The sequence below is a fragment of the Macaca mulatta genome, chromosome 2 (assembly GCF_049350105.2).
Source record: "Macaca mulatta isolate MMU2019108-1 chromosome 2, T2T-MMU8v2.0, whole genome shotgun sequence".
NCBI classification, from domain to species: domain Eukaryota; kingdom Metazoa; phylum Chordata; class Mammalia; order Primates; family Cercopithecidae; genus Macaca; species Macaca mulatta.
This window is the reverse complement of record NC_133407.1, coordinates 194471877-194496975: the sequence shown is the minus strand read 5'-3', so window position 1 is coordinate 194496975 and position 25099 is coordinate 194471877. Positions and strand designations below refer to the sequence as shown.

At 36.2% G+C, this 25099-nt stretch overlaps 1 protein-coding gene across 2 annotated transcripts in view; it reads left to right on the top strand.

Annotated features, from left to right (window-relative positions):
• The first annotated feature begins 2504 nt into the window (after positions 1–2504).
• CADM2 (cell adhesion molecule 2) overlaps positions 2505–25099 on the top strand; it is a 1080890-nt gene continuing 1058295 nt past the window's right edge. Inside the window, exons 1-2 of one of the 2 annotated variants that reach the window (XM_077994318.1) lie at positions 2505–3042; positions 3140–3218. In XM_077994318.1, coding sequence (XP_077850444.1) covers positions 3158–3218 — 61 coding nt within the window. In that variant the 5' untranslated portion in view covers positions 2505–3042; positions 3140–3157. Of the gene's footprint in view, positions 3219–25099 lie in introns of both variants that reach the window. The other variant, XM_028844723.2, reaches the window with a different exon arrangement.

The following is a 25099-nucleotide window of genomic DNA, read 5'->3' as shown; positions in this document are numbered from 1 at the left end:
TGACCAGAGTTTATGTTTTCAGTATTTTTCTCCCAGATAGGCAATCTCCCAGAGAGGCAATCAGTGCACATTTCTCTCCCGGGTGTATGGCCTAAACAGAGCCCTTAATCACAAGAAAGTTCATGACTCTCAGCCAAACTTTCAACTTAAAAAAAATCTAATTAAATTAATCATTCTGTTTCATAGTTTACAAAAGGAGTTACTTTTGTCATGAGAAGGATATTCCTGGGGTTTCTGAAGATAGTAATTTACCAAAAATCCCCTGGGCCTTTTAGGTTCTTCCATTTCATAGATCGCCCACTGAAATTATCTCTGGGGGTAAGTATGTAGCAAAACAGCGTTAAAGACCAGTGCTTCTCCAACTTTCTGTGCGTACAAATCACTACAAATCTTGGTATAATGAAGATTCTGACTCCGTAGGTATGGGGCAGGGCTGAGATTCTGCTATCCTGATAAATTCTTAGGTGCTGCTGGTGCTGCTGGTCTGAGAACCACATATTTAGTAGTAAAGCTACAAATTATGTAAGGGTACAAATCCGAATTGCTGTCATGGTTATCAACAAGACTCAGAAGAAGACTCTTTTTCAGAGTATTGGTTACAAATGCCTATATATTCATGCTCAAATGGGGTATTTTTTTGAATATGACAATCTTAAAGATTTTCTATTGCTCAATGTAGCTTTATAAGTAATTCAGTCCAGCTCCTTCATATTATAGTTGAGGTCACCAAGGGTCAAGGAAGTTGAATATATGCCCAAGGTCACACAGCTAGAAGCAGGATATGCACTAGAACCCAGAAACTCTGACTACCATTTCAACAAAAAAAACCCTAACTTCTTTGGCATTTCCATTTGTTATATTCTCCCTGACACAAAACCTAAGCGTGAGTCAATAATGATTAGAATTTCACCTTTTGATCCTCACAATAGTTTAAATGATAGCACTATCTGTGTGACTGACTTTCCTAACAGCTAAATCTCACAGTAGGCAACTATCTCCTACAATAACACGGGTATTCACACATCTTTCTTCAAGAATGTGCTTGCAGTTTTATTATGGACATTTTGTTCCTTAATTTTGAGAACCTGGGGAGAAAGGTGGGCAGAGAAATGAATGGGTCATTAGTTAAAAGGCAAGGGTTGAATTTGCAAAAGGTTGTGGCAAAGTAAGCAACAAATGGGAAAGAGTGAAGGGCATCAATATTGATCTTGCCTCTCATCTTTACCTCTGTCTTCTTGCTTGCAGGTTTCTATTGTGTAGTCTCTCAAACAAAGCCGACTTTATTTATGGTGTGACTGATTTAACACTACTGAAACAGTCCATCATCTGTTAATTTGGTCCAATTAAAAACTGGTCATAGGGAAAACCCTGGGAATTAAGCTCATTTACAAACACAACTTCTGATTCATTTATGTCTTGCTCATTTATGTCTCCTCTTCTAAAGGATACAATTCAGGGTGTTGATTTATAGAGGTGGTTCTTTTCAGTTTCCTGAGTTTCTGTGACCCCTTTTGGTTGTGTCCATTAAAAAAGTACCCTTCTGCCTCTCTCCCCTCGTAAGGCTATCGTTAAAACATTTTAAAGAGGCTTGCCTAAGATTTCCTGCTATCCGGAATTAGAAAAATCCCACTAAACAGCTAGAGTCACCATTTATAAAGTACGTACGCATTGCATGGACTTACGCTAACATGACTGTTTTCTCACTTAATCCTTACAACTCTTAAAGTTAAGTACTATTATCTCCGTTTTGCAGTTGAGGAGGCTTTAGATTTAAACGTTCAAGTAAATCATCAAACACTATACAACAAGAAGCGACAGCTATGCTATTTGAACCAAAGGCTGCCTGATGCCAGTGCCAGCACTGCTACCCACCAAGCTCCACTGAGATTTATGCCTAGACTAAGTAAAATCTCTGAACAACAACAACAAAATTATTTCCTCCACTTATTTTTCCTTCTTTGCAACACAAGTTCTTGTAGGCAGGTAGGTGTTCCACTCTCTATACTTAGCCTCTCCCACGTCCTCTGCAATCTTTCCCTTTTGCTGCTGGAATCGTCAGAGATTGCTACTGCAGCTGGTGAGTGGGCAGGTGCAGCCACCATCTGCTCTAGGAGTCCAAATGCGCAGAAGAACCTCGCACCCAGGACCTGGCCCAGGAACCACGAATTCCAGAACATGCTGGGGACACGGCTAACCCCGCCCCCTCGCGGTGGCGATTGGCTGAACCCTCCCTGAGTGCAGAGCGCTGATTAATGAAGGCAGTTGTCTCGCCTGCAAGTTCGGACGAGACATCTTTAAAGAGGTGAGATCCGCCGGGGGTGCTGAATGGGGGCTTCAGTGCTTCCTGCCCGAAGGGTCCTTGAGAAGCCTGTTTGTTTTTCCCGGCGCTTGTCTCCACCCATCCCCTTCTCTCATTGGCCAGACCTGGCGGGCGGCTGTGTTTCCATTGGCCGGGGGGCGGTGTCTGTCCCTGGCCAGGGTGGGGGCGGGGCCTCCGCCGCTCTGAGCTTGCCCTTGTGTCTGGTGCTCCTTAGAGCTGCCGCCGCCGCTGCCGCCGCCGCCGCTGCCGCTGCCGCTACAGCCGCCGCTGCAGCCGGAGCATCCGGGAGCCGCCACTGCCGCCGCCGCTGCCGCCACTAGCGCTGCTTCCACCGCTGCTACCTCCCCTCCCAGGACCTCGAGACACCCCGGGTGCGAGCGGCAGTGCTGCTTGCTTGCTCCCCCTCTCCCCCAGCCCTTCCCCTCCGTGACCTACCCACTCCTTGCAGCCCTCGCCCGCACCTTCTCCGACAACCCGGCACCCCTGCACCACCTGCTCGGGCAGCCCCGGCGGGCTCTGGGACTTGCTGTGCGCGCCGAGAGGAAGGCAAGCTCCAAACCCCTGCCTGGCAGACAGGCTGTCGCGGCTGCACCACCAGCAGGAGGAGGAGGAGAAGAAACTATTTCGCCCACCGATACCCCATTCTGCGGGTGCTTTGCCGCTGTCGCTACTGCTGCCGCCGATCCGAGTCCGCGGGTTCGAACACCTCAGCGGCGGGGACGGTAGGTCCCGCGGGCGCCGGGAGGAGGACACCAGCGGAGCCCTGCACTCTCGTGCCCCGCTCACCAGCATCTACTTGCCCCCTGGTTCCTTCCCCAGCCCTTTAGAGAAGGGACCATGATTTGGAAACGCAGCGCCGTTCTCCGCTTCTACAGTGTCTGCGGGCTCCTGCTACAAGGTAATCCCCGCCCCGCCGCGGGGAACATCAACTTCTCGCCCATTCCCCATCTTCCCCATTCCACCCCATATTTCCACTCTCCCCTCCCAGTCCCCCTGTCCCCAGCGATTTCCACCCCCTCCCCCTACTCTCTGGTGCGGCAGGGGGCAGTGGCAGTTTGCACCAGCCCCTTGAATTTCTAACGCTGGCTCAGCCCTGCCTTCCCAGCAGTCAGCCCGTTACGCGGCACCTTTTGCCTTTTCATTCACCTGAGCTTCCTTCATCTCACTCCATCCCCGCCGGCATCCCCCTCCCACGCCTTTTGGCTGGCAACTTGTGCCTCTCTGAACATTCCACCCTCCCGACAACCCCCACCAGCCACCTCCCACATCACGCTCTTGACCGACCCTCTCCATCTCTTGTCATCTCTTTAACCTCCCCCTTTTCGGGTCGCCTTTTCTTTTCCCCCTCTTCCCACCATCATCATATCCGTGTGTCTTTAAAAAGTGTGTGAGAGCCTGGGAGCGAGCTACCAAGACGGCGAGAACAGCAGCAGCGGCAGCACCGTGTGCATTGCAATAACATCTCCGGGGGGGAAAATGTGTTGTGAGACGTGTCATTCACCTAGGAAGAGAGAGGAGACTCTGTCTGGGATTTAAGAAAAAAAAAAAAAGAAAGAAAGAAAAAGAAAGAAAGAAAAAAGAATAAGAAAAAATAAAAAAAATGAACGAATGAATAAATAAACCAATAAATTAAGGAAGGGGAGAAAAGGCAAAAAAAAATTAAAAGACCCAAACGCACTTTATCAACACATTGACTTTTTATTATTCAGTCTGTGTCATTTCTTTTTTTTTTTTTAATCAAAGAAATGTATGCTTCCTAGCAGTTACTTTACTGCCAAGAGATTTTCACTTAGATTTCCTACCTCTCCATCTTCTCTCTGCCGCTTCTTTCCGTAATTAATATTATCCTTTCACGTGAAATGTAAGAACCCCTACGACCGCAGTGGAGGGAAGCCGCACAGAACGCTGTTATTATGCAAATCACTGGGTTTGGATGCCGGAAGGCTAGGGAATCTGGGTTCACTTTTCTCCAGACCCTCTTTTTTGGAGGAGGGAGTGAGGGGGCTGCGTGGAATGGGAGGATGATGCTGATTATGAAATAAATGGCAATGCATAGTACAGGAGTGCATGAGGACACTTTGGGTGGTGGAGGAGGCAGAGGCGGCGTGCTAGGGCTGGGCGGGCAGGGGCTGTAAGGCGGAAGATTGTCGCTTTGAAGAGAATAGTATAGGGATGTGGCTTGAATGTGAGATATAGCGAGGATGGATGTGAAATGATGATTGATAGAATATTTTTTAAGCTAGGTGACTAGATTTTTTTTCTTTGCCTATCTCTAAACCCTTCTGTCATTATTTGGGTATTTGCAGGAAGACAAGTTGATGAAATTAATTTTTCCCTGGGTAAAAGGGATCTGAAAGTAAGACACACGTAGACTCACTGGCGTGCAAAACCCAATCGGCCTTTGGAGGATTTAAATGAGGTCAATGAACCATGTTTCAGCAAGTTCTTGGAATGCATCCTCTCTCCTGCCCTCCTCCGGAATATAGACTGGGGACAGAATTTTATTTATGCATATTTATGAACATGAAAGAAGAGGCAGTGGGCGGAATTTTCCTGAATTAACTAACTGACCTTCTAGAGATCTTGTGTAGAATATTTTGGTGGTACTTTTGTGTATTTTACGTTGGGTGTAAATTTCAGGCATGTCATGTGTGCCAGAATCTCCGTGAAGGCAGACAGCACATTCTTCCTGCGTACGCCGCCGAGTCCCATTTCTCACCCTTCACACCCCCATCCTCACGCAAGTAACCCGGGTGTCTGACATGTTACTTAGGTTTTTAATCCGCGCTGAGACAATCTCCCGGAGACCCTATTTCACCTCTCAGTAACTTGCATTTCTCAGCTCAGCTCTGTGTGTGTGTGTGTGTGTGTGTGTGTGTGTGTGTGCGCGCGCGCGCGCGCCGGCGTGCGCCGTGTTGGGGGGAGTGTGATGTGGGGGAATCAGTTAATTTGGTGATTGCAATGAAAATTCGACACCGCTGGATGTATTTTCCCTGCCAATCTGTGTGTGCTGGTCCCGGCCGGTCAATGCACACACTGCTAGGCTGCTGCGAAATTATTTATTATAGAGCATGTGGGTCATGGACTGCACTTGGGGTCGCCTCCTCTCTTCCTTCAACATTTCCCTGTGAATTGTCTATTCAGTGCAGTGCAAAATAACTGTTTGCTGGTGCCTCTCTCAGCCTGGAGGAGGATTTACTCTTTCTCTACCCGGAGAGATTCCATCAGCAGCATTCAGGCATGAGTCTCTTTTATTGAGTATGTAAACCAATGATTAAGACAGTGCTGCTTTTCACAGCAGACTGGGGTAGGGGGGTGGGTGCGGGAAGGGGGTGTGAGTATAGCAGAGAAAATGCACCACTGCAACCAGCAGCAACACCAGCAGTAGGTCCAATAAATAAATAAATAAAGGTCCTATACAGCAACCAGGGAAAGAGCACAAGTCCAACCATGTCTGTGGACTTACGAGCATCTTAGATCAGGCCATATGAATACACTAAAAGAGATAAGAGGATTAAAAAAAGAAAGAAAGAAAGAAAGAAAGAGGAGGAGGCACAAAGCACTACTGGATTGTCTTCTCATGTTTATGGCTGCCTCACATTTATTCATCAAACACTACTCCACAGACACATCATACTTTGTTGATATTGTCAGGTTTTGCTCAAATTGCTCATGCCTTCCTTGTCTTAGGCTTGGCTGAGAACATTGCTTCGGGGTTCAGATTTATGTTTCTCCCCTACCCTACCGTTTTATTAGGACTTGGTTAGGTTGTAAAATGAAGGCTTTATTTCTTGGACATAGATTAACTACTTAGCGGGTCTTTCTATGTGCAGGGAGAAAAGGGTGGCAGGGGAACTAGTGAGCGACTGGTTTTGGCTAGAGGGAGTCTGCCCTGCCTGCTAGTAGTTATGACTAGGCAAATACTATAGTCAGTCAATAGCTTCTTTTTTTAGCTTTATCAGCACTATAGTGATATTCACTTAAGTATACTAATCAGTTTATCCCATGTATTACTCTTCCCTTTCTTGCAGTATACATTATTAAAGACAAAAAAACTCATTTGAACATATCTTCTCTGTGTTTCTGTATTTTAACTGACTGTATTTTATATTATCACCTATATTTTTTACCTTTTTTTCTCGGAAGCAAATCAATTTTCTGGCTTGTTAATATGTGGAGTGATAAGCCAGTGATGAGAATCCAGTCAATGATAAAATGAGTTTTTTTTAAAAAGGCTTACTTAATTCTATAACATCTGCCAGTTTGTCCTCATCCTCATCGTGTCTTTAGGAAATGAATAATAAATAGAAAATAAACATATGCTTTTGGCCAAACTATAACTTGGAATGTAGGCTACTTAAATAGCAAAATTTGATTTAGTGTTCAGCTACAATGCATCTTTTCTTATTTTCCCTCATCATAGAAAGAGGAAAATCTGGAGTAAGCACAAGGGACACATTAGAGAAATGAATTTCTTTGCAAGGATTGCAAAAGCTTGCCACCTGTAACTAAGTCCTCTCTTGGCTATAGAGTAGATCCAGTTCAATTGCTAACCCTTGCTGAAACTTTATCCCTTTCCATGCCTGAGGGGGCACTGCAAAGATGGAGAGAGTGCCCTGGGCAGCACAGGAATCAATTCTGGAAAGGGCAAAAAAGAAACAAGGGCAAAATATAACAAGAAATAGTCATGCATACATGCATACAAGACCTCATTTTGTTGAGAACTGTGTTTACTTTTTGGAATTAGTCGTATACAAAAACACCTCCAAGACAGATACTGGGGCTTTAGTTTTTTGTGTTTGTGTGTGTGTGTGTGTGTGTTTTTATTTTTTATTTTGGCCATGGTATATTCTGGTAAATGATTTGTTATGTTTAGTAGAAATATAACACAAACACAATTTAATTTGAATATGTATTCAAATTAAATCTCATTGGATGTACATAATACTTGCCTCAGTATGTGTCATGAACCTCATCTTACATTTTTTAGAAAGCACATTATAATACATATTATACTTATATACACTTAATGAAATAATTATGCTTCCTAAAATCATATCTTTCCAACTATTTTACCTTCACATATATTAACTTTAGTCTTGTCAAGCTCATTTCTTATGCCAAATGTAGTTCTTGAAACACATTTTACTCACTCCCTTTTTCGATTAACATAAACTTTGGAAAATGGAGCCTATATACTTAAATGCAATAACTGTGGCTTAAATAGTCGAACATCAGACAATTGGTAATTAAGAAAATCTTTGCAAATATGAGGAGTTCCTAGACTGGTTTTATATCAAGATGTGGAAGCTTACTTCATTGTCTTTTTTCCATTTCTATAACTATTAGAACTCTGGGAACATAATATGACAAAGCTAAGTATCAATTGAGATGATCTGTTCTTGTGTCCTTCATTAGAAGATAAGACATTTTAAAACTGTTTGTCACACAATTAAATAGTGGTAGAATGTCATTTTTCTTAAAGAAAAAAAATACTTAAATCACTTAAAGAGCAAAATGGAAGTGCAAAAATGTTGGAAGACATCCTAAGCATGCATTTGAAAGTGGCCTGGAATCAACACCAAATGGCATAAATTTTCTCTTTAAGTAGTCTGTGGGATATCAGTGATTGAGACAAGTAAGCCTTATTTACTATGAAGGATTTGGGGGTACATTAATAATCGAATATAGACCTAATGTCATATGGATGTTTTATTTGATCTTGCTGAGATGTGCTCTATGATATTTATTGAGAAATAGTCTTCATTTTATTAGACTGTATTAAACCGATTGGCTAAGTCACCCATTCTGTAGCAGCTGACTGAATAGACTAAGGAAGTAGAGAGAAGGAAAATCACAAACCAAGGAAGCCCACTCAGAAACTGAAGTCAGAAGCCCCTTTGTTGAATTGGCAGATCCTGGTCTGATTTACTGTCTTAAAACAGTTCTAGTGCCCAACAATTATTATACTTAAGCTTCCTGAGGGCAAGCTCTGAGCCTTACATAGCTATGCAGTTTTCTTATCCTCATTTTAGTAGATGCATAAACAGTCGTGCTGGATTGAATAATAGTATGTCCTAATTACTTCTGATGGGATTAAATGATCTCTTCTTTTCATAATATGGAAACACTCATACTTTGTCAAGTCATGTAAGAGTTAATTTTGACATTTTGTAAGCTATGTTGGTTTATGAAAGTTTTCCTATATTAAATTATCACATAAATAGTTCTTAATATATATATCTTTAAGTGAATTCGATCTGATCAGTCATTTTTAACATTTTCTACCATTTTTTTCTTCTCCTTGATTAAAAACTCCAGATACTTTACGTTAGATTAGATCATAAACTAATTTTATAAAAAATGAAGGACATAATTTAAATTTACTGATTTAACCTAAAATATTTAAAAGGACACGTTCATTGCCAACATTTTATTTGAAAATGTCAAGCATTTTTGGAGTGCAATTCTGTAGTATCAAGAAAGGCATCTTCTGCAAATTCCTTGTGTAAAGAGGTGGGTGAGGATTAACCTAGAGCTGTGGCAGCTGAAGCCCCCTGCTGTGTGATGATGCAAATGGCATCTCAGGCCTAATGTGCTCTGCAGAGGCGGCAAACTCAGAGGAAAGCAGTCATGTGGCATGAGAGTGAAATGGGAAGTCTTTTTCATAGCTTGTAGTGGACATAAAACATCCTTTAGCTTTTTATAAGCAGAAATGATCCAGAGTATTTGTAATCACACGAACTTATGACAAAGCAAAAGAGAGAACATAGATTTTGTTTAGAGAGTAATAAACAAATCCCACTAAAACTACCAACGTTTTCATCCAATGAATGGTAAACATTTAATTTTCTTCCAGACCATCAGGAACATAGGTCAGTTTAATGAAGATGAATAGCAAAATTGCAATAGGATTTCTTTGCTGTTTTTTACATGTGTTGGACCTAATAACTGTTTGGCTGGGAAACATTCTGTTATCCAGTTCTTCCTTCAGTGAGTAAGCAGTTAGTCCCTTAATCTCATTCTTATTAGAGCATTTCCTGTACTATGAGAATATAGTAGTTTCTTTACAATATAGGAGTTAACTGTTCAGTGTATGTTCAATTTATTTAGTGTTGTTAAGTATAATTTGTGTTATGTCACATCAGTAGAGAATGTTTCCTATCTGAACAATATTATTTATCATGTAGGCAAAGTCATCTGATACGTTCTCTAAAAAAGTAAGAGTTGTAGACCTATTGTTGTACCATTAAACCCTATCAGATAAAAGGAACTAACATAGCTTTGTATATTTTGATTCCATTTGCCACAGAACAAAAACCTGAATATGTTATACAACTGATTTTTATTAGTGAGCCCAGTTGTTCCTGTTAATGTGTTCAGTGGATTTCCTTAAGCATATATGAAATTGTTTTCATCTTAGAAGCCTATTTAAAAATTAGTGAAGTAAATATTCTGCTTAAGTAGGGATCAGTTAAATATTAATGTCAAAATCAGAGATGTAATTATAGAGAAAGGAAGTATTTCACAGTCACTTATTTACATATATGCACATATATACACATTTAAGTATGTCATTTTTTTAAGACTGAAGAACATCTTTATTAATTTTGTAATTAGAGTTTAGGGCTTTCAGGGATGTATAATAGAATGAAGGAAAAGGTAAGAGTTTGTTTTGTTTTGACTCATTGTGTTCTTTTACTCTTTCAATTAAGGTTGGAATTTTATTTTATTTTTTAAGTAAATTTTCTTAGGCTGCAACAACGATTTACAAGCCTTCCACTTAAAACACACACACAAGTCTTACAATTTATGAAATAACAATAGGGTTGAGTATTCTGGATCTATTTTTGCGCTAATGAAACTGAGTGATAAGAACTTATTACTACTTGAATAGATACAGAGCTAAGTTGGTAAGATTTGCCATAGAGAGAGGGGGTTATTAACTATTCACATTGTATTTTGAGGTCTTTGAAGGAAATATTAACACAGTCTTTATTCAACTTTGGGAATAACTGTTTCTGAGTCAGCAAATCATTTTTACTTGAATATTTAAATTATCTTTTAGCCATTTCATTGCTGGAGGGGAAGTGTCTGTCTGGTGATAGTTAAGGAGTTATTCCGGGGGTTAAATACTGACGTCATTAGGGATTGCTTAACAAGTAAAAAAAAGCATACTTTTGCTTTCAGAAAAAAGAAAAATCTCAAAGCTAAATGTGATCAAATAGTGCAAATAATGTCACATTATAAGAAAACAAAGTCCTTTAAAAAGTCAGATTGCGATTCTAAAAATTTTATATATTTTATGATGGTTAATTTACAGTAAGGATACATTGCTTATCTAAAGTTGTCCTTGAGAACAAAGTGAGAAAGCACCTTTCTGACAAGGATGTGCTGTCGACTGCTGAGTGTATAGCTGTTATATTGATTTGCTGTAATTTATAAAGCCAATTAATCTATTCTTGTAAAGAAATATTTTTAGCTTTTAAGCTAAAATTGTTTGTATTTTAAAATGCAGGTGCCTTCCATAATGCTTATTTAAACATCAAGGCCTAAAATTTATAGTGTGTAAAAAAAGTCCTAATTTTCTTAATAAATTCATAAATTCATATTTTACATGAGCTTGTCCTGTATCCCCCATGGGGGAAAATGTCCATGACATTTGTAACTTCCATTCATTCTCATACCTTTTGCATCTCTGTTTTTCAATCTGGAGTTGTAGGCTTAAATTTAAATGAGAAATAATGCATTACGAATTAGAATATTTATATGTAAAAGCAAAGAAAAATATATAGTAAGCTTTTTATTTAATTGCCATTTCTTTACTGCTCTCTATTTTATGTGCTGAAGTCTGAATACTAACTCAGCTTCCTTTATACTCTCCAGGAATATAATATCCCTCCCATTCCCTGCCCATGCTACCGACTTGAAAGATCCATTAAAATGAATTAATGGGGAATGAAGAATAAAGAAGTGGAGTTTTGCTAAAGGATATGTACAGAATATGTACAGATTGGGTATTTTTCCTTTCAAGCCCCAAGGAGCACACCCCAGTGTTTTAGCAAGGATAAAACATGTACAATATGTGTTGAGTTGTTTTTGTTATTGTTATTACTGCACTTTTTTGAAAGCTCCGTTCCGTAGTCTCTTAATAAAAATGGCAAAAAGAAGGGGAAAGGAATGTGAGTCAGCCAGCCAAACACACAGAGAAATGCCTGGCAAAGCTGACTAAATTAGCATATGCTAGGCTGAGTATTTCCCTCTGTTGTTACATAATCCCTTTCTAATACGAAATCAGTTCTCATACTTAACCCTTTCAGGAGGTTTGGAATTCTCCCACTGTTATATTTTTATTTTGCTTCATTTATTTGCTCATGAATTGTGTAAATCATCTATTCAAGGGCTTTTATGTCAAGTTCTTTTTTTCCCTCTCCAGCACTTCTGTATACAAATGTTCCATTCTATGTCCAACTTCAGGATTCAAGAATCAACTTTTCTATAGCTTCCACTGAGAGGATCTAATTAGCATTTTAGTCTCCCTTTACTCATGTGCAGCTTTCTTTAGAAAATGTATTAGTTCTATGAGGTTCCCCTAAGGATTCATAATACTCTAGTTTGTTACATGTACTGTGATATTCAGTGTGCCTTAATTATGCACGTGTCCTCATTTCAAAGCCTTTTCAGGGATCATGTGGGATAGAACAGGGGTCTGGCTGTAAGTTCACTGTCATGTATTAATGTGTAGGTGGTATTCAGAGAAGGATGTTTCTGAAGGCAATTATATATCTATGACTTCAATATAGCAAGCAGTTACTCACATTCTGCACTTACTAGATACCCTGCCAAGGCAGAATTAAATTCACCATTGTGATACATAATACAGTATCTGTTCATTCTAAATAACAGATACTGCTCTAGGATTGAAATAAAATAATGAGTGAAAATGTGTATCCCCTACCCTGAATAGGGATTGTCTCTTTCATTTTCCCAAACAAAAAGAAGAATCAGAAATTGTTCCTAAGTCAATGCTCTATTCCTTAACTAGCCCATTAACACATTTTGCTATGGTGGGATCTTGAAGGTTTGCTGGATTTTATGTGAGGCTATCGATATTTAAGTAGTATTAATTGCCTGCAATCTTTGTGGACTGCCAAATGTCAGTGCATTGCCAAATTTGAGACATTTTCGGGTTTTAATTTAGATGCAATTTGAATACTGGTGAAAGTATAGAGAGATGCTGAACTCAACAGAGAGAGGCAGACCTCTTTTTCTTAAAGAGACTTCATTTGTGGAGAGATTGCTACAAGAATTGGCTTGTTTTGTATCTGATATCACTTATAAGGGGGATATTTTCCTATATTACATGAGTATGAGAGTGCATTTGTATTAATTGTACCCTTTGACTTACATGTCTTCCTCTGTGTCTTATGTCATAGGAAAAGGGTGGTTTAATTTGTAACTGCAACTTGTGTCTTTTATTCTTTTATTTATGCTTATGGCAATAAAAAGCGTTTTATAAGCTGATATAATATGTTTTGACAATTTTTATTTGATTATTTTATACAATAGCATAATTTTTGAAGCTATAGTTTAGTTTTAGTAGACAAAAGAATGCCATCTGCCATCTATTGATTATTTTAAGCATTTATGTGTTCTTAGTTCATGAGAGAACTGAGCATTTGATTTTGTCTATTCTATGATCTACATAAAATTTGGATATTATTATTATAGTGTTTTGAAGGTTATGTGTTTGTCTGCCTGTCTCCTCTAGTGGACTATAAGCCCCTAGTGTACAGGGCTGAAGTCTTAGTCCTCATTATATTTCAAGTGACTAATCGAATGTCTGGTCTGTCTTTGTTTTTGTTTGTTTTTCAAATGTTTTCATCATTCCACTGATTGATTAGTTTTCTTCTAATAGATTTAATCTTGACACAACTCTTTAATTGGATCTAGATAATATATAAGTATTTACATTATAACTGCCAAAATGCCAATACAGTACTCCAAATAGAATAAATATTTTCAGTGACTTTTCATTTGTATGTAATATACAGGAAGAAGACAGAAATGCACCCCAAGAAACAAAAATAATTCTAAATATTGGTGCACTTAACAAAAATATGAATTAATTGCTTTCAGTCAGGGCAGTCCATTCAAATTTGTACTGTAAACATTTATTTGAATCTTCCTGATATCTTTGGGTATTTTAACCCCTTATCTTCAGTCTGCTTTCCAAAGATTTTATCTCTAGCTTCAAAAATATTCCTGATGATGACTTTGGTTAAACGTGAAGCCACATTATCTTGTTGTTCTACCTTGAGTAGCTGGCATTTCCGGATAAATGTATAAACAAAGAGGAATTACAAGCTGACCTTGATCTACCAGATTATGTGTGGACTGACCTGCTTTTTTTTTTTTTTTTTTTTTTTTTCCTGCCAAGCTAGAGAGTAGAGGTTCTCTGATTAGTCCCTGAAGTAAAGATTCAGGGTGCATTCTTCGCAGTTAACTGGAAGACATTCTGTCAGTATTATTTAAAAGACCCTTTATAAATTCTAAATGTTGATCTGTTTGTGTTTTTAATGCTTAGTTACTTATGCAATTGATGACACATATATGCTGTGATTGGATTTTTTTTTTCTTTTGCATTTGAAAGAGAGAGATAGGATGGAAATATTATCTACTTTTAAAGAAAATGTAAATACAGTTACTGGAAACCCGAAACCAAGGGAGAAAAGACTGTACAATTTTTAGTGACTGTATTTTCACATAGAGTGTTTTAAGAGTACTTTTTCTAAAAAGTCCCAATGAAATGTGGCTTTTCGTAAAAGTCATATAGTTTTTTCCTCACATTTTAAAAATCAATTTCCCTGATGTCTTTTGGATTTTTGACTGTTTCATGACTCTTAGCATTTGAAAAGATATTATTAACTAGACTAGCTTACGATTTACCTGAATGCCAGGTGCTGAAATCACTCTATCGTCCTCATAGATGAATATGTATTCTGTAAATAAGTGTCCAATGAAGATAAACTAGCTAAATTTATTAAGGGTTCTTGCCGCTTTATACAGTTGGTATTAAGAATTATATTCTCTCATAGCTTCTGTTAGCACCTAGTCTTGCTTCATGTGAAAACATGTCTGTATGTTGCTACAGTTGCAGAATAACCCTTCTTCTCTAACATGGCTTTTGTCTGGCCCCTGCTCATCAACTTTCCAGAGACTAGTGAGTTAAAGGGAAGGTAGTTTTTTTTTGCAATTTTTTGTTGGACGCAATTTTTGTTGACTCTTTCACTATTTCAACGAAACATTATCTTACTATGTTACTGAATTTATTCATTATATTGAGGATATTCCTATAACCTATGGTTAAATATGACATATTTTAATTTTTTGTGTGTAACCACTTACTATCTGAAACTGGAACTGTGAGGAAAAGTTATACCTTCCTATGTTCAAGATTTTTATTCGTAATGATTCACTTAGAAATTGAATTTCAGTTTGTTATTAAAAAGAAACACCTTTACCTGTTACTTTACATGCCAAAGCATTTCAGACCAACATTCTTGTCCAGAGCCACCAAATTAAAAACAATATCCATGATATTTAGCAAACAAATATTACACTAAGAGTACAGATTTTATAGAAAGACCATTTTACAAATAGTATTGATTTTACGGAAAGATTTCATGGTAAGTAACATGAAAAAGAAGTATGTTCAAAAATATTTACAGACATATTTTTAAAAATGAAGTAAAATTTATGCATGGTAGTTTCATGTTCGCTGGCTTGCTTTTTTATCAATATAAAAATGCTATGGATGAGGTAAAACTAATGGTGTTACCATTTAGTAACTTAATTTTTCCATATCATTTCATTTCCATGAAATTTCCAATGCTATGATAAAAGTATTCTAGAGAGATAAGAAGTGCATAGTATTATAGAGGTCTGGTGGAAGTCAATAAGTCAGATTTATTTTAAACTTTGTTTTGCTTTACCCAATTTTATTGACTGTACAAGTATGGACTATCAACAAAATAGAACATATTATCCCTGAGGGATCTGACAGCATAAGAGTATATGTTTTAATAAAACAAATATGCTTGATGGGTATAGACAGATTGGGGAGATTAATATTTTTTATCATTTCATGATGGACTAACTATAAGGTAAAAGTAAATTCCATCAGGCTTTAGGGATATTTTCTCCCAGGAAATTCTCATCACCTAGCCATACCATGATGGAGTATAGAAGTGGATTGATAATAGAGAAATGGGCATAACACAAGAAGCATACATGGTCAAATTGTGGTTTGTGTGGAAGTGGTAGTGAGATTGGCCTGGTGGAGGTCTTTTATTTAGTAGTGAGGGTTCTTTATTCTGTAATGGGAGGAGCTGTCAATGGACTAAAACTTTGATTTTGGAAGTCCCTTGCAGTAGGAAGACATGACAGTGGGAAGCAAGAGACCTGAGTTCTCAGGCAAGCCATGTCACTGTCTCACTGGCCTTGAGCAAATTACTTCTCTTGTAGCTTAGTTTTTTCACCTGTAGACTGAGTGGTCGCAGCCACATTCATTCTTTGGTGATGTATTGTAGAAGGAACTTGTGGATGATTGCAAACTGCAGAAATGGCATTTTCCTTTTTCCTTTCCACCTAAAGATGTTTTATAACATAGTATAACAGTGACTCTTAAAATAGCATTTACCGAAATTTCACTTTTTATATCCACCCATGCATTGTTTAGTGCTTAAGGATTTTACATATGTAAACAGATTTTTTATTGTAATATATGTGCCTCTACAAATTTCAGAGCTTTTCTTTCTCTGTCAATGAAGTTTATAAATTAATTTTGTAGCCATTGGCCTGAGTTTGAGCTGTGCATACTTTTCTCACAAAATCACATGCATAGATCAATTCTTCAAATTAGGAAATTGTTTCTTTGGTCATTTTTATTATTAGGAAGTGGACTGGATTTGGTTTTTCAATTTCAAGTTTGATTTCATATTTCTGTGCATTTAATGTACATTAAAAAATTTCTATGGTCATTTTATTGTTCATAGCCTTTGGTTTTATGAAGCATAACTTACTCATTCATTGATTCATTTTTCAACAAATACCTATTTGAAGGCAGTGTTGTAAAATGCTGGATGTATAAATGAACAAGATGGAAGCAGTCCCTGCCCTTATGGGGTTTATAATAAACAAATCAAAATACATAATTCCTTTCTTTTTTTTTTTTTTTTTTGGTTGGAATTGGAGTCTTGCTCTGTTGCCCAGGCTAGAGTGCAGTGGCATGATCCTGGCTCACTGCAAGTTCCGCCTCCCGGGTTCAGGTGATTCTCATGCCTCAGTCTCCCATGTAGCTGAGACTACAGGCACGTGCCACCATGCCGGCTAATTTTTGTATTTTTAGTAGAGACAGCGTTTCTTCATGTTGGCAACGCTGGTCTTGAACTCCTGGCCTCAGGTTATCCGCCAACCTCGGCCTCCCAAAGTGATGGGATTACAGGTGTAAGCTACTGTGCCCAACCTATAATGCCTTTCTGAATTAAAATTAGAAATTATATTTTTATAGTAATATCTTTCAACAGCAACAGGATGTGGATATATCAATCAGGATGTGAAATCACTGGTTTACAACAATGCTGTAAACCTCAGTGGGCTTTTAACATTTTTTTTTGTTTTTTAATTTAAGGTTAGATTAAAGAGCTCTCATGTGTCCAGTCGTTTATCCTGAAAATGTTCTCAGCATGATGCCAGTTTCTTTTTTTTATTATTATTAATGCAACTTGAAACAACCTGACAAGTGAACAAGAAATATTCAAGAATGCTCTATTCTAACTGATTTGTTCGAGAGGATGATTCATTTAATTTCATAAAGGCTCAGTGGGCCAGAACAGTGGATGACCAGGTCAGCAGAGGGAATGTAGGGGAGAAGAGGTCTGTGAGAAGGATCTATGTAACAAGCAACAATATTTAGTTTTTTAGAGCTCGAGTTCTGCTTGAGCAATTCTGATGTTACCAGCGACATTCATTTAAAGAACTGCTGATGCCTCAGGGAAAACACTTTTAAAGTGTCCTATCTAGAAACAATACTCCTTACACTGTGTCGTATATATTAAAACTCCCACCCCTGCTTATATTACAATACATCATACTTGGTTAAAACCTGTACTAACATAATTTGACTTTTTGAAAGTGTCAATTAAATGTTGTTCCTGAAACTTTTCTTTCCTGCTCAATATGGTTGAAATATTAACCTCCTGGTCAACAAAGCTGAAGAATAGATGGGGATACCATTTAAGAAGTTTACAAATGAAATGAATTTTTATACAATTATTTAAAACATTGGAGAGAAACACACATCATGTGAATAGCTACAAATATTCTTGGCATCATTATTTTACTTCCTTTAATATTTAAGTGTGATGACCCCAAGATGGGAATGATATCACATTTCTAACAGATTGTGTGATATTTTTGAATATTACTATTTATTGGCTAGTGATATACCTGGAATGGATGATATACATGTTACAATAGACAAGCGAACTCTGTGTAATTTTATATATGTATACACACACACTTTGGAAATCATAATGATGGTGGTCTAGCATTTATAGTAGTTCTGTTTAGAGACTTACTTATTTGGATTATACACAGTACTACAATCCACAGTTAGAAAAACCTTTGCTTACCCATTAACTTTAATTTTACTTCCTTTTGGTTTTAAAAGAAACTTTAATTCAAGTAAATGCTGTGTTGCAGGTGATAAATGGCTAGAGAATAGTTTTATATTAAATGATTTATTTTGAAATATATTCAGTTTTCCAAAGTCAGAGATGCATACATACTTGGAAACTTTTATAAAGGGAACTAGGTGGTGCTGTTCTGTCATCTTTGTGTCTTAGTGACTTCCTTGGTCCTGTTCTGTTCATTAAATACTCTCATATGATAAGCGCATTAAGTAAGGCACAGTTTTGGTCTCCTAGTATTATTTTTTTATTAACCAACTAAGTTGATATTGATTTTGTATCTTTGTCTTCAGCAATATTTTTGTACAGTAGATAAAAACCTTCTTCCTAAGCAGCAAGATATATCATACTTTATTACTTACCTCATTTCTCTAACATTTAAGATAATATATTACATTCTGATATCTTCAGATTTTTTTATTATGTTTTTTAAAACCTCATACTTGGTGTTTTATTTACAAAATTTTTGATTATTACAGTCAGAAGTTACAATGGTAACATTTTTGTACAGTTTGGGTTGATTTAGTATAAAATGCTGCAAATATGTAATCTCAAGAAAAGGCATTTATTTGTAACCATTATTTGAAATATTACTAATTGCGTTAAGTCTTTAAACAAAAGAGAAAGCTTTTTCTTGAAAGGAAATTTTGTTTGCTTAATTTACCTCCCTTTCAAAAAATGTGACCTCAATTAGGCTGTCTGTTAATCTTTTCCAGTTTCAGGATGTTATTAAGATAATTGTACCTTCCCACAATCTTGGTGGTACCTGATAGTCCAAAATAAAACACTTATTTGAAACAAAATAAGTAAACAACAAACAAACAAAGTTATTTCATTCTCCATATATATTTAATACACTGGTATATCTGAAGTTTATTTTATTGGTAATAATTATAGCTTCTTTCAGATACCTTTACATTTTGGAATGGCAAATAAGAGAAAACTTACAAGGGATTGCATTTTTTTTTTCATCAAAAATCATCTTGTGTTCTGTATAAGCAATTGTAAGTTATGTTTCTTAATAATTTTGTAATGCCATTTCTGAAGCATATATTATGTATTTTCTAATGAAAACCCGGATAGAAAGTAATGAAGTACTCGAAGAGTTTTAACCACATACCTCCTTGTAGAATTGTAATTTTGCATGCTGATCATTTTGAGTGGGGAAAGATAACTTACATCCTTCATTTCTCGTATAATAAGTCCCCCTGGCTGCTACTTAGATCATAAAACTTTAAGTTTTACTCTAATAGAAAACTCAACATTGTATAGAAAACTCTTTGTGTTTTCTGTTATTTTGCAAGTTTTTTGTCTGTGGAAGGCAGAATCAATACAGAATTTCAAAATGGTTCCATAGCATGTCATCTTACAATGTAGAGAGAGACTCTCAGAGATGAACATCTTCTAAACTAATAAGCATAAGTGAATGCACTGCTAGACCTCTGTGCTCATGTCTGGCCTCCCCAGACAAAATGAAAGTCAAAAGTATTATAAGAGTTTAGAATGGGGGATCTGCTTAAAAGAACTGGGATTGTTTATTCACAAGGATGCCTTCATTTTCTATGGAATAAACATTTTCCTAAGAAGAATTAGGTAATTCCCATTTTATACCACCATAACTGTAAAATGTAAAGAAACCTAATGGTAAATAGATAAAATATTTAAGATTATATAAAAAGTATGTCTTGGGGAGTGATTCTTTGTATTAAAATACTTTCTCACTTTTAGTTACTATGTTATGGGAATAAAGTGTGAACTAGATAAAGAAATTATGAAAGGCATTTGTAAATTTGTCATATCTACATGTTCAAAAACCACTCCGTGTTTGATTCATTTTTAGAAAGTTGACATTTTGGCAGAGATACCAACAAGAAAATATTTAAATTTAATATATTTGATACTATGTTTATATTCTAGAAAGTTAAATAAGACTATTGAACCAATACCTATTTTTCAAATATACCATACTTTAAATAAATTAAATAAAGCATAGTACTTAGTGAAAAATCCATCATAAACCAATATATTTCAAAAGTATTTTTCCTTCAAAAATATAGAAATACAGAAATCTATTGGTTATTTTATTTCTTAAGTATCAGAAATACAATAAAAACCACTTATATTTGGTGATAACCTGGTGATTACTTGTCTTAGAAGTAAAGTTAGATAAACACTAAGCACATCTTTTCCAGTATGTTTCTCCTTGGATTGAGGCTCTAGAGTTCATACCGAAATGCTCTATGCATTTTATAATATCCTTTTTATAATATCCTTTGGTCATTATTTCTTCGAGAACTTTTATCCAAATAAGAAGAGGCTTTCTTAATAATGATCTTTGTTGAAAATTAATCCTAGGCAATGTAGCATAGCCACTGACTATTAGTAATCAATGGCTGCAAACAGATTACTCTGGCATATCATCTTATCTTTTCAAATGCACCCTTGGACACTTCTGTAGAAGACTTTTTTCATCTTGCCAGATTTTATCAATCATCAAAGATTTCTCTCTCACAGATCTAAAGGTGTTTTCACTGAAAAAGGTAGACTAACAACAACAAATTCACCATCAACAAAGACAGCAATAAGTAAGGGATTTCTGGATTTCTTTTGAAATCAGAGTCAGATAGCAGAATAGGTGAAAATGCCAGAAAAGGGACTATGGTAGTCAAGAGAATAAAAGCAATAGTATAATAAAAATGATGAATATAGATCTTTAGCACCTTTAAGTATATGTTTCTGTATTATACTGAAAGAAATCAGAATCTCCAATGAAGAACTGATACAGATTTATAGCTGATATCAGCAAACTAATCTTTGATGGACCCAGTGGTACTGACATCACTGCACACGGTGAAAGAGATTTGAATATAACTAGATACGAACATAGGCAGATATTTGGTGCAGCATGTTCAGCACCTGATTTCTTGGAAGAGCACTGATAATGAAGAAGCCTAACACAATTAAGAGGTAGGTCTAAATGATAACCACATTTGACCAAAAATAAAACAATAACCTTTGGGGAAACTATCTTACCACAAACTTAATATACTCTCACATACAATTTATAAACTGGGAACTTTCTAGTTGACTTTGTGAAAAGATATATTTTTCTTAAAGTTAATACTCTAGTCTTTCTATGTTGGCACTAATATGAGTGGAGGTGATGGGATGCAATAATTAGGACATGCTTTTGTTTTGTAGGTGAATCTCAGATACTCCTCTTATTATAGCTTTGCAATTTACAAGTTGTCAGATTTTCAAAAGTATTTCATTATTGGCTACATAGGTAGCCATACATGAAACTGGAAAAACATCACAACAGAATAGTTCTTAAAAATAGAGAGCAATGGTTTCATCGTTGATTTGTTTTCATGCAATATTGACATTAATAGAAAACACTTAGAAAAGCAGTGTCTACATTTAATTCCTAATTTGTCAATCAGCAGGTGTTTCAAAGGGAACATTGCTTGCTTTAAACTAAGATCTTTAAATCTGGGGAAAATCTGACATTCTGGGGGAGCCATATTCCTTATGCAAAAGTTTAAAAATAAAGACTTTTGAGGGAGAATAAAGGCATTTGCAAAAAGTTTGTCTTCTCCTTTCACATAAACATACAAAATACATAGAATAAATTAGAGATTCGTTGCAAATTTTTAGAAATGATAAAGATGTATTTGCTCATCTAAACATTAAGAAATTAATATAAATGTGCTAATAATGTAAAGTACTTCTTTGACATTATTTAAGATGTTTGCATCATTATCAGGAATTACATATTGCTTTCTCATTAACTTGTGTATGTTTTCTGTCTTTCCCGTATTAGTTGATAAGCTCTGTGAATGCAGAGTTATCTTTTACTGTTTTAATCTTCCACTTCTAGAATATTTTCTGGCACACAGTTGTTCAATAAGTTTTTGTTGCATGAATAAATACAATTATCTGCATTATTTTTGAAGTAATATTCTTTACATTTTGAGCGGCTTCCTATAGTGAACAGAAACCAAATTAACACCTGTATTTCAAATGAACCTACTTAATATTGGTAATGATTAAGTAGAGTTAAGTCCATTCTCAGACACATCATTTTCCATATTTGACAATGTATCATTTATTACTTGAAAAACATTTGTAATTGTGTGTATGTGTTTATGGCATAAGACTTAAAGCACAATACCAGTGTTTATTTAAAACAATAAAAGGGAAAATAGAGTGGAGGAATTTACTTGCTGAAATGCCATAAGAAGACTTTTCTGAGTCTAAGTGTATTTCCCGTTTTATTGCTTAACATTGCTAGGAGTTCAGCATGTGTGTTGTGTGTGTGTGTTCTTTATATCAGAAATTTAAAGTCATGGATTATAACTAAATTATATGAAAACAATAAAACCAAACATCATAATAGGCCATCGGGGAAATTTTACATAAGAATTATGTTTTAGCAAAATTGGATGTAAGTTTAAAATCAGTTCTGTAGCACTTTAGATTTAAACATGATCTCATTTCAACCCTATTTAAATCTTATTTCAGAGGAAGCATTGTGTAAATGGAAAGTACAAAAGATAGGGCATCAAAAATTAAAGTTCTGATTATGGCTGTGCCATTGGCTCCCCCCATCACCTGGGGAAACAGCTCATCTCTCTAGAGGTCAGTCACTCAGAGGGTGTTAGGCTTGGATCATCTCCAAGGTCCCTTTTCAACTTGAAGACTGACTCCAATTTAGCAGCTAAAATTAAATAAATGGATATGCTTTGCAAAGGTTAGAATATGATTATGTCTTTGTGGTTAGATGAAAAAGTTTTAATCTGACAAAAGTGTTATATAATGATGAAATTTATCACTAGTGGTGTTTGTAAAATTCTACTGATGCACAGTTCTTTCATGTGCTTTAAAAATATATGTGTGCTGCTTGTAAAATGGAGGAAAAATATAAATGTGTGTATTTATTAATGTTTGTATTTATATATTGGCATACTTACTGATATCTAAGTATATAAATCAGTAAATCTTATTGTTACATGATTCCATTTGTTTAAAAAATGTGTGTACCTGTGTGCATACTTCATTGCATTTCTGAATTTTCACATTATTCTCTATAAATAGAGCCAAGAGTAACTAGAAGAGGTATCTTTGAAGAAATACTCAATTTTGTAAAACACTTCTTCTAAGAAAAATCTTAAATTATTAAAAACTATCAGCCTTAAGGGGGAGAGAAATGGATGATTCCAGGAATAAACTTCAACAAATGAAGATGATTTTACACTAAGTACTATAAACTCTTTTTTTTATATTCATAAGGACTCAGAAAAAGATAATATTCTTCAACTACTCTAAGAGTCCTTTAAATTTGTATTAAGAAAGAATTTCCAGGCAGGACTCCTAGGCTATAAAATTAAAAGTGGCAAAATGCTTTTTTTGGTCTCTAAAAGGATAGATTAGTTTTTCCATCTTTCTTGGAAAAATTAAAAGCATGCTGTCTTCAAGATTAAGTAAGAGAACTGAAGGACTTCAGACCATGAGACAGCTCCTCATGAAACCAGTTTGCACATGTTAACTCATCGGAAATTTCACTTTTATTAAATAGAATTTGTGTTAAGAAAGCCAAAGACCTATTATTTCCTTTGTAAGTATGTCATTCAATAAAGGTTTTATTGATTAATTTAGAGTGGATTTCATAATAGCCCTGATCATAATCATACAAAGAGTTAAATTCCCCTTATTATGGAGCAAAGCAAATGCATAGTGTTTATAGGCGTTCTAGAAGGTCAGTCCTCGGACTAATTCACCAACAGCCCCAGATGCCTGGCTTAGCTGCCAACACAGTTGCTTTCGAGTCTGCCAGAAAGTCAGCTGCAGCTGCAGAGAACATTCTTTTTTTTTTTTCCCGCCCATTGCTAAGCCTGTGGATTTTACAATTGCCATGGAAAGAACAGAATTAAAAAATGTAATTCAGGGTGATGATCACCTCACTTACCCTATTAATGGGTTTCAGAGTAATTTATTATGAACAGCAAAACATTAACAGATAGAAGAGTTTTTCCACATGTGCATGTTCTCAAGTAAACTATTTAGTCACATTTTGGAAAGCAATCTTTCCAAAATGTGGCGAGATTGTCTTCCAGTTTCAGATTCTATCTTACTCATTTTTTGAATTCCTGGCAAGATAATAATAAGAAGAGCTACCATTTTATGTTGTACTGTTATCTGCAATTGGAGGAACATAACCGCAGGTTATTGTACAGAGAGAGCTAAGACAATGTGGTTTTGAAATCTAACAGGCATGACCTGTGCTCTTCCTTTGCTGCGTAACTTTAAATAAGTGATGCTACCTCTCTGAGCTTAAGGTGTTTCACCTCAGAAATGAGAATTGTGATATCCAGTTCGAAGGATATCTTGAGGGTTAATAAGTTAACATAGTAAAATCCCTCATAGCAGGTCTAAATCTATGGAAACTCAATAAATTCTAGAGATACTGTGAGAGAAAAAAAAATTGTTAGATCCAAAATTTATATTAGATCCTCAGAATTTTGGAGGCACAATACTCAGTGGTATTTTGTAAAATATGCTTGATTAGTAATACAGGAATCTTAAAAGGTAATCTAATGAGAAAGATTAGAAATCCTGTTAGTAATTACAGACCATTTACAAAGTTTGTAACAAAGTCTTCCATTTTAAAGTCTAAGTTTGTTTGGTCTAGAGTGCCAAAGAAAGGAGGGGCATAGAAGATAGAAAATGGAGGAATCTGAATTGCATATTACTGTTTATAAATCTATACATGAGTATTGAGAGACAAGTGGCCATAAAATCTTTAACATCAATTTATGTTAAAGCTACATTTCTTGAGTTTTAGATCCCCTACAGCTATAAAGACAACTTGAAGAACACTTCTGTATTTGAGTGTAGACAGCTGCTATTTGCCTACTTTTCCTTCCTTATCTTTCTTCCTTTCCTCCTCCTCTCCCTACGTCCTTCCCTTCTTTCCTTTCTTCCTCCTTCTCTCCCTTCTGTTCATTCTTCTTTAAATCAGAATATA